Below are 13,287 nucleotides of genomic sequence, written 5' to 3'. Positions count from 1 at the left end.
TTGAAATCACCTTGTCTGGTCAGTTGGTCAGTTTGTCTGTCTCCTTTACGTCTGCTTTATATACCCCTTGAAGGATTTTCTTTAAACTGAGCTCAAATTTTCACCTTAACAAATTTATGCCACAGCTGTGCTGTCTCATAATTAAGGCCACGCTTTAAGGGTTAAGGTAAATTTTCAGACAATTTTATGGCTACTTTATAAATCCTTAACCCCATGAAATATTGTCTTCAAACTTGCCTTGGCAATGTGCAGAACCCAGACTGCCACTGTTCAGGGTCAAGGTCACCCTTAAAGGTCAAAATTTGAACATTTTGTGTCTGCACCTAAAATCCTGTACTTTTCCGATGTCTTTTTTTTTTTTCAAATATTTTCTTTTAAAAATGTAATGATGAATTGCAATACACAGTATCCTATGTCATAGAGAAGATTGGGGTATTTGACGGCTCTAGTTGTACCATGTTTTTATGATGAGATTTTTTATCTCCAATTTTGTTAGCATTATTTGAGCAAAGTTATTTGACTTCCATAGATTTTCTGTGATAAGTATTTAGATTTAGACAGAATTTAAAAACTGGTTATAATAAATTTAAACTGTTTATTGTGATAAGTAATTAGTTGAGAAGAATATCTAGTGTTTTAATGTGTCAACATGTGACAGAATTATTCCCCTTTAATTTCAAAATTATTATTTTGCTGAACAAGCAGATTTTTATTTTTTGCAAATCTGAAGTTAAGGAAAAATTCACCATCTAAATTTTGACATTAAAACAGCTGAAATAAGCTTTGATTACTATTGTACTAACGTTATAACATGTTTGCATTTTCATCGTTACCTAACATTCAGTATTATTTTCAGCCTTACCTGTTAATACTTCTAGGTTGTTTTTTCTTTTTTCACTGTTATTTCTTAGCAAACTCTAGTCAAGATGTGTGTACATATTTGTTAATTGCTAAGTTTGGGACCAAATAAAAGTTTAAAAGTACATGATGCTTGTTTGTCTTGAATTAATGTGTTCTTATATCCCCGTTAACAAAAATAGAAGATCATCAGGTTTTTGGTTGAGCAGTCCACACATGTGAAAACGTGTGATCACTACTCCTACAGTTCATGATGGATTTCCTGAAATTTTAAAGGGGTCCCTTTATCGAAACTTTAATTTCAGTGGCTAAAAACTTATCATAAATAGTTGGTATTTTTCAGTACTAGGCTTTTATTTCAAGGAAAGCCATTATAGAAATTACTTGGAAGAGCTTTCAACTGGGTATCTAAAGTAAAAAAGTGCCTAAAAAATAGAGATTAAATTTGATATATGCAAAGTTACCATGGTTTTAAAGTTTTTGCAGTCCTTTGAATGCACTCCTGTTGAAAAATCATTACTAACATGGCAGTGCTGGGAACTAAACCTGGGTCACTGACTAGGGGATCCTGCGAAAGGTAAAATGCCGTTACATAAATTCCGTCGAAGTTGTGTGTGGAGGTATCTCTTTGCCTCAACAGTTCTTTTTCTATCTCTACAAGATTATGCCAGTTGTATATGGCATAAAAAAAGATATTGAATGAGTGTAGTTTAATACTAAATTTATTGAACAAGTTGAATAAAATCATACTATGGGGGCCTTTGGTGAGCATAATATTGTTTTATTCAAAAAGTTCAATAAATTTAGTACTGAATCTAGGCAAATATAATATTCTTTTTATCACGTATATAAAATAAGAACAGTTAACTGATAAAAATGAGTATTTTTTCAATGAGGCACCTATAGTGTACCACTAACATTAGCACGCTTTAATGCTATGTTTATATATAGCGCAAATGATGTCACATCAAAGTGTTATTACACTAGTGTAATATCGTTTTTATTAAATGGCTTTATTACACTCCTGCTCTGCGGTTTATGTGATAAGGTTCATTACTAAATACACATTGTATATCTTTTCAATAGTAACATTGGCTATTCATCAATTTCAGCAATAATTATGAAATGCCTTAATCTTGTTTTATAAAAGTCAAGCACATCAGATTTTAGTGCACTGCAGCAAAGTGGTTAAGATTGCTAAATAATGTGCCTTGCTCGGCTGTCGGTACAAATCTAGACCTTTGTCTCCATGTAGGAAGCAATACTTGAATTACTTCATGTTGAATTACTTCATGTAAGGAAGCAATACTTGAATTACTTCATGTAAGGAAGCAATACTTGAATTACTTCATGTAAGGAAGCAATACTTGAATTACTTTATCATTATGTAAGGAAGCAATACTTTAATTACTTTATGTTAGGAAGCAATGCTTGAATTACTTTATGTGAAAAAGTAATGCTTGAATTACTTTAAGTGAGAAAGCAATGCTTGAATTACTTCATGTAAGGAAGCAATGCTTGATTGTCTATATGTCGGGAAGCAATGCTTTAATTACTTTATGTAAGGAAGCAATGCTTGAATTACTTTATGTAAGGAAGCAATACTTTAATTACTTTAAAGTTTATGTAAGGAAGCAATACTTTAATTACTTTATGTAAGGAAGCAATACTTTAATTACTTTATGTAAGGAAGCAATACTTTAATTACTTTATGTAAGGAAGCAATGCTTGAATTACTTTATGTAAGGAAGCAATACTTTAATTACTTTATGTAAGGAAGCAATACTTTAATTACTTTATGTAAGGAAGCAATACTTTAATTACTTTATGTAAGGAAGCAACACTTGAATTACTTTATGTAAGGAAGCAATACTTGCATTACTTTATGTAAGGAAGCAATACTTGAATTACTTTATGTAAGGAAGCAATACTTGAATTACTTTATGTAAGGAAGCAATACTTGAATTACAGATAGCAAACAGGTTTTTAATTCTACCAAGATGCTTGTGCTTGAAATAATGTGTGAAACAAGAGCTGTCGGTAGGACAGCATGCTCGACTATTCTATGTACTTGATAGTAAGAGTCTTAATAATGTAAAATTTTGTATGTTAACAAAATGGCCTAATTTTTCTTTAAATCCATGTTACAGTTATAGGCCTTGAAGAGAGTCCTATTATCCTCACAAAGAAGTGTATAAAATTTCAACTTGTTGCAAAGCCAGATGTCAATGGAATATGAAAATATCTGAGGTGGTATGCAAACTTTAATGCAAATTCTAAGTGGAAAAAAGGGCATAATTCTGTCAAAATGCTTGATAGAGTTACCTCCTCCTGTCTACAGGTTAAGCCATATGTCAATGGACTTTGAAAATGTTTGAGGTGTAACAAAAACTTTAACATAAGTGGTTATGCAGACGCTTGGTTCACTAAATTAGCTCTGCTTATACTTATCGACTAGTCGAGCTAAAAAAGGAATAAATCTATAAGTGAGCACTCAATATCAAGCTGTTGTAGTGTTTGAAGTTGGAAGTTAATTCAAATGGATTTAAAAATCAAGCAATATGTAATATCATTTTTTTCATATGTTTATTTTCTATGTTCACATTAGAATGTACTTTAAATTGTAACATATGTTACACAAAATTTATTTACAGTTCACAAGTTTTATTTTGTTTTGTCTTCTCTTTGCTAAATTGATACATCTTAACATTTTTTGTATAATGACATGCTGCGTCACATAAGGTTTCAATGTAGACAGGCCATGAGTAATCAACCATTTTATAGATATCAGATTTATAAGAGTATCATCCTCAGCTGTGTAGAACTGTATTTCAAATACTTACTGCTATATAAACAAAGCAACTTAAAATGAAATCTTACTAACAAAACATCTGCCTCATTAGGTCACAAAATTAATATCAGTTTTTATCAATCATTTTATATTTTAATTTTTTTTACCGTATATCAGGTTTTTTTTCATGGCTACCTAATTTTTGCGATATTTGCATACAACAAATATAAATTTCACAACAAAATTGTAAAATTGGATTCGCTTAAATTAGATTTCTGCCATAATCGGGAAATTAGCCGTACATGAAAATAACCTGATATACAGTAGTTGTTATTAGAGTAGAGAAATATTGAACAGCCAAGGTCATATACAATAATACATATAGACATGTATTGCCCGATATCATATTACAGCTGATTTGCTTTGAAAGTCATGCAAATAAACTAGAATACATGTAACTAAAACAAAATAATTAAAGCAGCCTTCAGTTTTTCTAAAGGATAACTATGTTATTTATAGATAAATCATTTCATATAGCTGTCCAAATCAAAATAATTTAGGTAGAAATGAAAATTGCTGACAATAAGATATATAAGTAATTAGGCAACCCCTTGATACCTCTTAATAATTAAAAGTTGAATATGAATTTCTTTGACAGTGTTTGTACATTAAAAACGAAACTTAAAGTTGAAAATGGGGTTAAGCTGAGCAAAAATGAAAAATAAGATAACCTGCTTTTCTGAAATGTGTTCCAATTTTGAAAGTGATCAAGTATTGCATGTCTGAAATGAATACCTTTAATAGTTTTTGATCAATCAACCAGTGGCAAAAAGGAAATTTATGAAAAAAAAGGGCATAACTATGCAAAAAAATAATTTGGATTAAAGAGACATAACTTTGAAAATGATACCTATGAGATATACCAAGGTTAAAGTGAATAACTTTGATAATGTCTGAGTAAATGGACATTTACCAAAAAATCAAAGGTAAAAAAGGAAAAAAAAAAAAAAAAAAAGTATAACTTTGAAACAATGGTCCATCAATGTGTTCACAAACAATCAAATAACAACATTTGTTTAGAATAACAAAAACAAATATGCACACTTATTCAGTAAAGAAATAATTCTCTTACAATTATTTACACAATTACATCAATTTCATATACAATGTATTCACAAACTAAAATCAGAATTATCATATATTGATATAACAATTATTTATAACAAAATATAATTTATTGCACAATTAATGGGAAGATAGTGTCTCTAGCACATATTGTTGAATGTTGAATACTGCTGGCCCCATATAGACCTAACTAGTATACAGGTCACGACTTCAACTGCACCAAGGCCTGTAATAAAATAAGAAAATAATAAACATAATATATAATATATTATGTGTACATTGTTATCTTAACAGACTTAATCTTATTTCAGTTAAATCAAATATATAATCCGTATATTTATTCATTTTTATTTTTTTCATAAATGGTGCTTTTTTTGGAAACAGTTTTATACAGGCATATGGTTTGATTTTTGGTGAACAAAAAAGGTTAAAAGTGTACATAAGAAAATATGTTTGTTTGAATAAATAGATGATATTGAATGAGTGAAGGTTCAATACTGAATTTATTGAAAGTGTTAAATAAAATTATATTATCCGAGACTCTGGCAACAAAATATTAATTTATTCAACAAGTTCAATAAATTCAGTAATGAACCATATTCTATCGAAGGTCCTATTATGTAATGCTAACATTTAGCACGTCTTTACACAATGTTTGTAAAATGTAAATGATGTCGTGTAAAAATATATGCATGGCTTTGCAATATCATTTTTACAGAGTCGCAAAATCCGCAGTCCATGTAATAAATGGCCTTATTTGAATAAATCAATTAAAATTTAAATGGTCTTGTATAGAACATTTTTACAAAAATAAGTTACATGCAAATAATGTAATGCAAAAATAATCTTACAGCAGACCCAATAAACTTCTGTCAAATCTTATTAAATTTGTGAATTGACCTATCCAGGAAAATCACAAAAATTAGAGCCCAATGATTTATAATGATTTTGCAGTTCTAAAGGCTTGAAATTTATCAGAATAAAATGTACCGAAATTAGAAGACACATAATATACAGGGAGAAATATAAGAATACATGAGCCGTGTCACGACAAAACCAACATAATGGGTTTGTGACCATCATGGATCCAGACCAGCCTGCGCATCTGCGCAGTCTGATCAGGATCCATGTTGCTGTACTTGTAATAGAGTTGGTAAGCGAACAGCATGGATCCTGATCAGACTGCGCGGATGCGCAGGCTGGTCTGGATCCATGCTGGTCGCAAAGCCATTATGTTGGTTTAGTCATGACACGGCTCACATTAAGGTAGCAGGTGTTTCAATGATATTTCTATGACAAATATGACATATAAATTATCTTTTTTTTCAATTATCAACACATCAAAATCTAGATTAATAATTATCCTTGGCATGACCTTTAATTGATGGGAAGAGGATGGGGGGGGTGTAAAAACAATCTTTATGAAAGCAATTGAAAATAAATGAGAAATTAAAAAAGTAAAACATTATATTTTATAAGACTAAAAGAGAATCAAAATCATGTTGCTGGCTTAATATTCTTCATAATTATACCAACCATAAATTATAGCTTTGTAATAAAAGGCCCATTATGCCCTGAAATGCTATCATTGTCATTTCTCAAAAACTTCTATTTTTGGTATTTTGAAATGGTGTCCAAGAAGTTAACTATTGGCCATATAGACATAATGCTGCCTACATTGTATAATCATACTGATTTTGTATGGAAGTCAAAATACAGTACATGTACTCCTCTATTTGTTTACATTTTTCTACCATTATGACACATTCTTGAATGGTATATTCTTGAATGTTGAGCGCTACTTTCGTTAAATGTGTAACATCAAACATGCTCTAAATCCATTATCAAAACATAATTTACCCGATAACACATTTTTTACCTTTTTAAAGAATTAGAAATTTACTGGTTTCTGTCGTGAATTCCACGAAATACTCGTTGATTTAACATATTAATACTCCTATTTGTGTTCATATTGACATGCTCCATAATTCTAAATTGCTCCAAATGTTTCTTATATAACAATATCGCTCCATATAGTTAAGGCGGGAAATCATTACTCTTTAGGTTTACTCCAAATCATGATTTTCATACTTTTTTGGTGATAACAATTTTAGTTTAAATATAACTATGCTCTGGCTCTGATTTGTATGTTTGGGGACATTATAGAATATAGTAAAGTAGTGATACAAGTTCATACAACCTAAAATGTGAACAATTAGACAATAAAATATGTGGATTGAAACATTCGTTCTCGTCTTCTATTCCAATGTGGTGGAAAATTAAAAGTGTACAAGTGTAAAAACTTTTTAAAACTCTGCCAGAGTTTCTGAGGCATAATGTGCCTTTAAAGAGGAGATAATTGAAAAATTAAAAAGAGGATATTGAATGAGTATAGTATAGGTTAAATACTAAATTTATTGAACGAGTTGAATAAAATCATATTATGCTCACTTAATATGATTTTATTCAACTTGTTCAATACATTTAGTATTGAATCTACATAAATATAATGTTCTATCGATCACATATTCAAAACAACAATGTTTACAGTAAAAAAAAGAGACACTTTCATTGATGTGCTTAAGTGTGCTTAAGTGTAATGTTAACATAAGTGCGTTTAAACACTTTATTTGTATATAAGGCAAATGATATCACATCAAAGTGTTATTACACAAGTGAAATATCAATTTAATAAATGGCTTTATTACACTCATGCCCTTTGTTTTATGTAATAAAGGTATATGTAGCAATATGGTATTTGACTTCCTCTCACTGCTCTCATATAACACTGTGTGAAATTTGTAATCAATTTCCTTTAAATCATGTCATCTTTTTCTCTGAACAAGTTTGATTATCCTTAAGTACTTTAGAGGGAGATAATTTAAAACAAATTGTAGAGTTATTGTTCTTTCACAATGTACTTGCCATTGGTCTGGTCTTCATAATGGTTTGATTGGAGATGAAAATCATTAATCTACAAAATTTTGCTATATAATTCAGTCACAAGAAATCATTGTTGTTGGGCTTTTTAAAATCATGTTCAACAAAACGTAATTGTAAATTATATGTCAAGGCCTGATTAAGTCAAAATTTAATTTCATGACCTATGCATCAAGTTTTCCTGAAAAACTCATTTGTTAAATTAATAGTGATTTATTACAAACATCTGTTACTGCCAATGCACTAAAACACATTCTTTTCTTGTTCAGTGAGAAAAAAATACAAACATTCACTTATCTGCATGTACATCAAATAAAGGGAGATAAACTCACCTTTGTGAATAAATGAATCATTACCTTGTTAGCTCCCTCTAAACTGTTTATCATGTTACTAAGTTGTTCTTTATTCAATTCAACTGACACTGTTTTTCTTCCGTCTGTTGTCTGCACTTCCATATCCAGGGCGAGCACTGGCTCTTGCACACTTGATATTTTATCACTTGACATCACCAACTACAAAAGAAATAACATTCACTCAAAAGGAGCTCTGTTGTGATGGGGCAACATACACCTGATACCAGATGGTAAAACAAGGTATCAAAAACATGCCTTGAAGACAGATAGCAAATTTATTGATGTAAATAGCACAAATTTATACAAACATATTTCTATTAACCCTTACCCAGCTGAACGTGTGGACTTGTAATGGATTTTCTCTACTTTGTATATGAAACTAATAATTCAAGTTAAAGGGATATCAGTTAACAAAAGTTGGGCTACCAACAGTATAGAGACTGCTCGGGCTGCAGGAATTCAATATGGCTAATCACTTTCGGTTAATAACTGGTTTACCCACATCTTGCAAACATTTACATTAAACTTTGAATTTGGAACAAAACAATGCAAATGCAGCAAAAAATCCTCTGTGTGAGTAGAACTCCAAAACGAAGTTTTACAAACTTACATAAATGTTTACACAATGCTCTTGTGTGATCTGAACTCCAAAACAAAGGTTTACATACAAGTTTGCATAATGCTCTGGACCACGGAGCTGAAAAATTGATTCCTTCACACAGTTTTTACATGCTGTATTGTAGTACAGCATAATCAATGTAGGTGTGCACTCAGTGTAGTCAGTGTAAAGAAAGTTTTCTAAAATGAAATTTGTTGATCCTTATGATTGTTGTGTGTAACAACAAAAAAGAACATTACTTTTTTTTTTACTGTACCTTTAATTTCCAATCAAAATCAGTCATATTAGCCTGTGATATAGCATGACTGTCACATAACAATTGTCCTCTGATATCAGCTCTTCTACTGTCAATAACATCAAATATCACTGACTTATAATCTGCATCCAGGCCTTCTAGGTTTTCAAGCAGCTATAACAGAAATACAAGGGGGAAAATGTAATTTTAGAAGAAGAGGATTTTGTGTGCTGCAATACATATTTTTAACATGATTATGCACATTCCCTGGGTATAATGTGTGTATGCAAATGCTCAAGCTTCAAAATGTTGAATGGACACGGCAGTAATGTATGTTCAAAGTAAAGATTAACTCAACCACTGAAATAAATTAATTTTAAGTTTCCATTGCAAGCAAATACAAAATTTATATAATATCATATTAATTTCCACTCTGAGCCAACAAAGGATGTTTGTTTGACATTTTCACAACTGCACTAGTAAGCCTGTTTACTGTTATTGATTTATATACATGTAGTTTTCACATGATTGAATTGTAAGTTAAATAACATTAAGTGATAATATGGTGCCAAACCATGTCTTTGGTCCAAGTATTTTTCACAGCTTCCTTGAAAAGATCGGTATATGCATCAGTTAGAGTCCACCAGTCTTGTAGCGACCATACTTTGGAAAATTCATCATAACTTGGTCTTGGTCTGTGGCAAGTTCCATCTACAAGTCTGTGTAACAACTGCAAAATGATTGAAAGTAACACAGGTTAATAACTGTTAACATTCATATTTGCAAAGAATTCATGAAATTGATGAGCAAGTAACTCTCAAGATATGAAATGCAATGTTACAACAAACTTGAAACTAACAGCTTGAAAGGCAGGCCCTTTGTTCATTATGTCTATCATGTTATTGTACATTTATGTGTTCATTTTCCCTTGGTACACTACAATGGCCTACTTTCAGCTCAAATTCATGTTTTTTTCCTAGTAGTCTTTAGTCTTTTCATGAAATTGCATGAAAGTAATTATCATTATCTTGTGCTTCAAAATTATCCCTTTAAGTGCATGACTGGTAACATGCCCAGATCTGTACTCTAAAGATGTAAAATCAAGAGCTGAAGAATCTTGATTTTTCATAGACTAACTGAACTACACTAAAGAAAAACAGGGCCATCATATCTGGGAGGTCAGGTAAAAAAGGCCAATACCATATCATTGAAAAGGTGATATTTTGAGAACTTGAAACAAACTCCTTAGAAGAATGAGCTACTAGGTACATTGTGTACTTCAATGTCCACAAATTCAGCTCAGTTTTAGTGTCTCACCACCATACACTCTTGTCAGCTTTCATTGACTAGAATGAAACCTTACAGCATTGATTTGTGTCTACCGTTGGGTCAAAAGTAGCCCAAGATTGTGCGCAATGGCTTTTTATTATAGCGAGCTCGAAGAGCTGGCCCAAAGATTTGTGTCTACCGTAGGGTCAAAAGTAGCCCAAGATTGTGCGCAATGGCTTTTTATTATAGCAAGCTCGAAGAGCTGGCCCAAAGGGCCTGCTCGCAAAGCGAGCTTTACGGTTACGGGAGTACCTGCTAGATAGTGATGGTTTTGAAAACTTTCATCCAAAGTACTGAATTGACAAATCGCAACTTTTCGAATTACAAGATAACGATAAAAGGCAAGGTATTTTGATTGAAAACGGAAGCGTAGACTGGCCGGTGTCCTGCTTTGGCTTTTGCAAAGCGGGCCCAGGCTTTGGCTTGCCCGGTTTTAGACTACACATGTATATTTAAAAGGAAATCAAATAAAAAACAATTAAAAAACATATAGAATTCTATATCTATCAATGAAATGTTCACTGTCAGTTCTAATTGGGCGCCGCCATTTTCAATGTAACTCAATGATAAAAGGTGAGGTATTCCAATAACGGACAATCGCAACTTTTCAGATAAATAATAATCATTGAGTGTTCCGATTGAAAACAGAAGTGGTGCATGAAATACCAAATGACACCTTTAAAACGGAAAAATAAATGACTTTTTAACTGACTTCCCTGTTCGTAGGCTTTGCCTAGTTTTATATTATGGGAACCATAATAGGACAGGGAACCAGAATAAATGGAAGCAGTATATAAAATACCTAATGACTATTTTAAAACGGAAAATGTAAAATGAACGATTATTTTATACGCGGAAAGTCCGAGCGGGGCCAAAGGCCCCGCAAGGGCTGTAGCGCTCTTAGATAACATGTATGACGTGTATCAATTCAAATGAAATCAAATAAAAAGTAAATGAAAATTTAAAAAAAAAACATATATCCTATACCTAATGAGCTGTGAAAAAATCCTTAGTTAACTGGGCGCCGCCATTTTGAAATCCTTTTGAGCTAAATATAGATATCACAGCGCTTTTAATGAGCGTCTACATAATTCAGACTATTGCTAACAGACGCATGCTTAATGACACTTCCGGTGAAAGAATGATGTACAAAATCAGAAAATAAAAATTCATTTCATTCATAAGAACTATAGTAACGATGATAAATGTAAAAAGTTACTTTTAAATCCTTTTTGATAAATTAGCACATTAAAAATAACGTAAAAACAACATATGTGATTAGAGATTAACAGAAAATGGCGGACGGGATTTCCCAAACGCCGACGCATGCGCAGTGGTGAACACCACCAATAGGGTGAACACCACCAATTTATTCGTTTCTGCTTACGGCATTTACTTATTAACGAATTGCATGATAGATCTGGTTAACATGTACACTAAACATGTTATGCTTAAATCATAAATCATAAGAGTTTTCCGCACCATAGGTAGCACCTAATTTCATATTACGGGGAAGTCAAAGACCAGGCCCGCGAAGCGGGTCCGGGCTTTGGCTTGCCCGGCTATAGACTACACGTGTATATTTAAAAGAAAATCAAATAAAAAACAATTAAAAAATATATAGAATTCTATACCTATCAATGAAATTTTCAGTGTCAGTTCTAGTCGGGCGCCGCCATTTACAATGTAACTCAATGATAAAAGGCGGGGTATTCCGATAACGGAACAAATCTCAACTCTTCGGATAAATAATAATCTTCGAGTGTTCCGAGTGAAAACTGAAGCGGTGCATGTAATACCGAATGACAATTTTAAAACGGAAAGAATGAAAGAAATTTTTTTACGACTTCCCCGTTCATAGGCTTTGCCTAATTTCATATTACTATTTCACGGTAAACATAAATCGAGCTCGCTTTGCGGCTTTGCCTTTTTCATAATATGAAATTAGGCAAAGCCTATGAACGGGGAAGTCGTTAAAAAATTCCTTTCATTCTTTCCGTTTTAAAATTGTCATTCGGTATTACATGCACCGCTTCCGTTTTCACTCGGAACACTCGACGTTTATTATTTATCCGAAAAGTTGAGATTTGTTCCGTTATCGGAATACCACGCCTTTTATCATTGAGTTACATTGTAAATGGCAGCGCCCGAGTAGAACTGACACTGAAAATTTCATTGATAGGTATAGAATTCTATATATTTTTGAAATGTTTTTTATTTGATTTTCTTTTAAATATACACGTGTAGTCTATAGCCGGGCAAGCCAAAGCCCGGACCCGCTTCGCGGGCCCGGTCTTTGACTTCCCCGTATTAAAGACCTGGTCGCCGATATAAAGATCAACATCTATGTAACATCAGATTATTAAATCCGTCGGTCAAAATATTGAGACTTGGTCAAAACGACAAAAGGAACTATGTTTATTGAACTGTTGAACATCAAGAAATTCATCTATTCATCTTAGCCTATGCTTGATTCCCTAAGCTAAAGTGGGGTCCCCTAATTATCTTTAAACATATTCCCCTAAATCAGCTGTCATCTCCTTGCCAGGCTACATAAATTGCAACAAGACAAACTTAAATCGAACACACCTACCAACTAATTTTCAAAAAATGCAAAGTGTTTCCTTATCAAAAGAAAAATCAATAAATCTTCTAAGTGGAAAACAAGGAACTTGTGTGAATGATGGAAAAGAATATCTGTTAATTTGAACAATTACATTTGCAGCAGATTTAATCTCAATTTTTTTCAAAAGCTCGAAATTTTCCATGGGGGCAGCCATCTTGTCTGTCAGGTGGTTGTCAAATTAGAAACAGTTATTTGATTGGATGTAATCTTTAAAATAAACCAATGAACTACCGCGTTATAACCTCTATAGACTGGCAACCATTTTGTAAAACTACCTAACGACAAACAGTTTATTTCTGCGTTTTCTGTTATTTAATCAGATAGGTCTGCAATTTCAGAAATTCCTTTGGAAGATATTTTATAATGTAAAGGAACTCTACTGGGGTCTGAAAGCGCTAAAACGTAAAATTT

The 13,287-nt window shown here is 32.1% G+C and overlaps 1 protein-coding gene across 1 annotated transcript; it reads right to left on the bottom strand.

The window, feature by feature from the left end:
* Positions 1-4,672: 4,672 nt before the first annotated feature.
* Positions 4,673-13,111, bottom strand: LOC132746961 (COMM domain-containing protein 8-like). The gene is made up of 5 exons (XM_060736252.1): positions 12,968-13,111; positions 9,496-9,651; positions 8,943-9,095; positions 8,071-8,226; positions 4,673-5,000 (listed from the first exon to the last, which is right to left on the bottom strand). The coding sequence occupies exons 1-5, from the start codon at positions 13,028-13,030 to the stop codon at positions 4,977-4,979; spliced, it is 552 nt and encodes a 183-aa protein (XP_060592235.1). The 5' UTR covers positions 13,031-13,111; the 3' UTR covers positions 4,673-4,976.
* Between the last annotated feature and the right edge of the window lie 176 nt (positions 13,112-13,287).

Source organism: Ruditapes philippinarum, unplaced genomic scaffold (assembly GCF_026571515.1).
Source record: "Ruditapes philippinarum isolate M1 unplaced genomic scaffold, ASM2657151v2 ctg2892_1_1_1_1, whole genome shotgun sequence".
Classification (NCBI taxonomy): Eukaryota; Metazoa; Mollusca; class Bivalvia; order Venerida; family Veneridae; genus Ruditapes; species Ruditapes philippinarum.
Note: the sequence above shows the minus strand (reverse complement) of the source record. Positions and strands in the feature narration are given on the sequence as shown.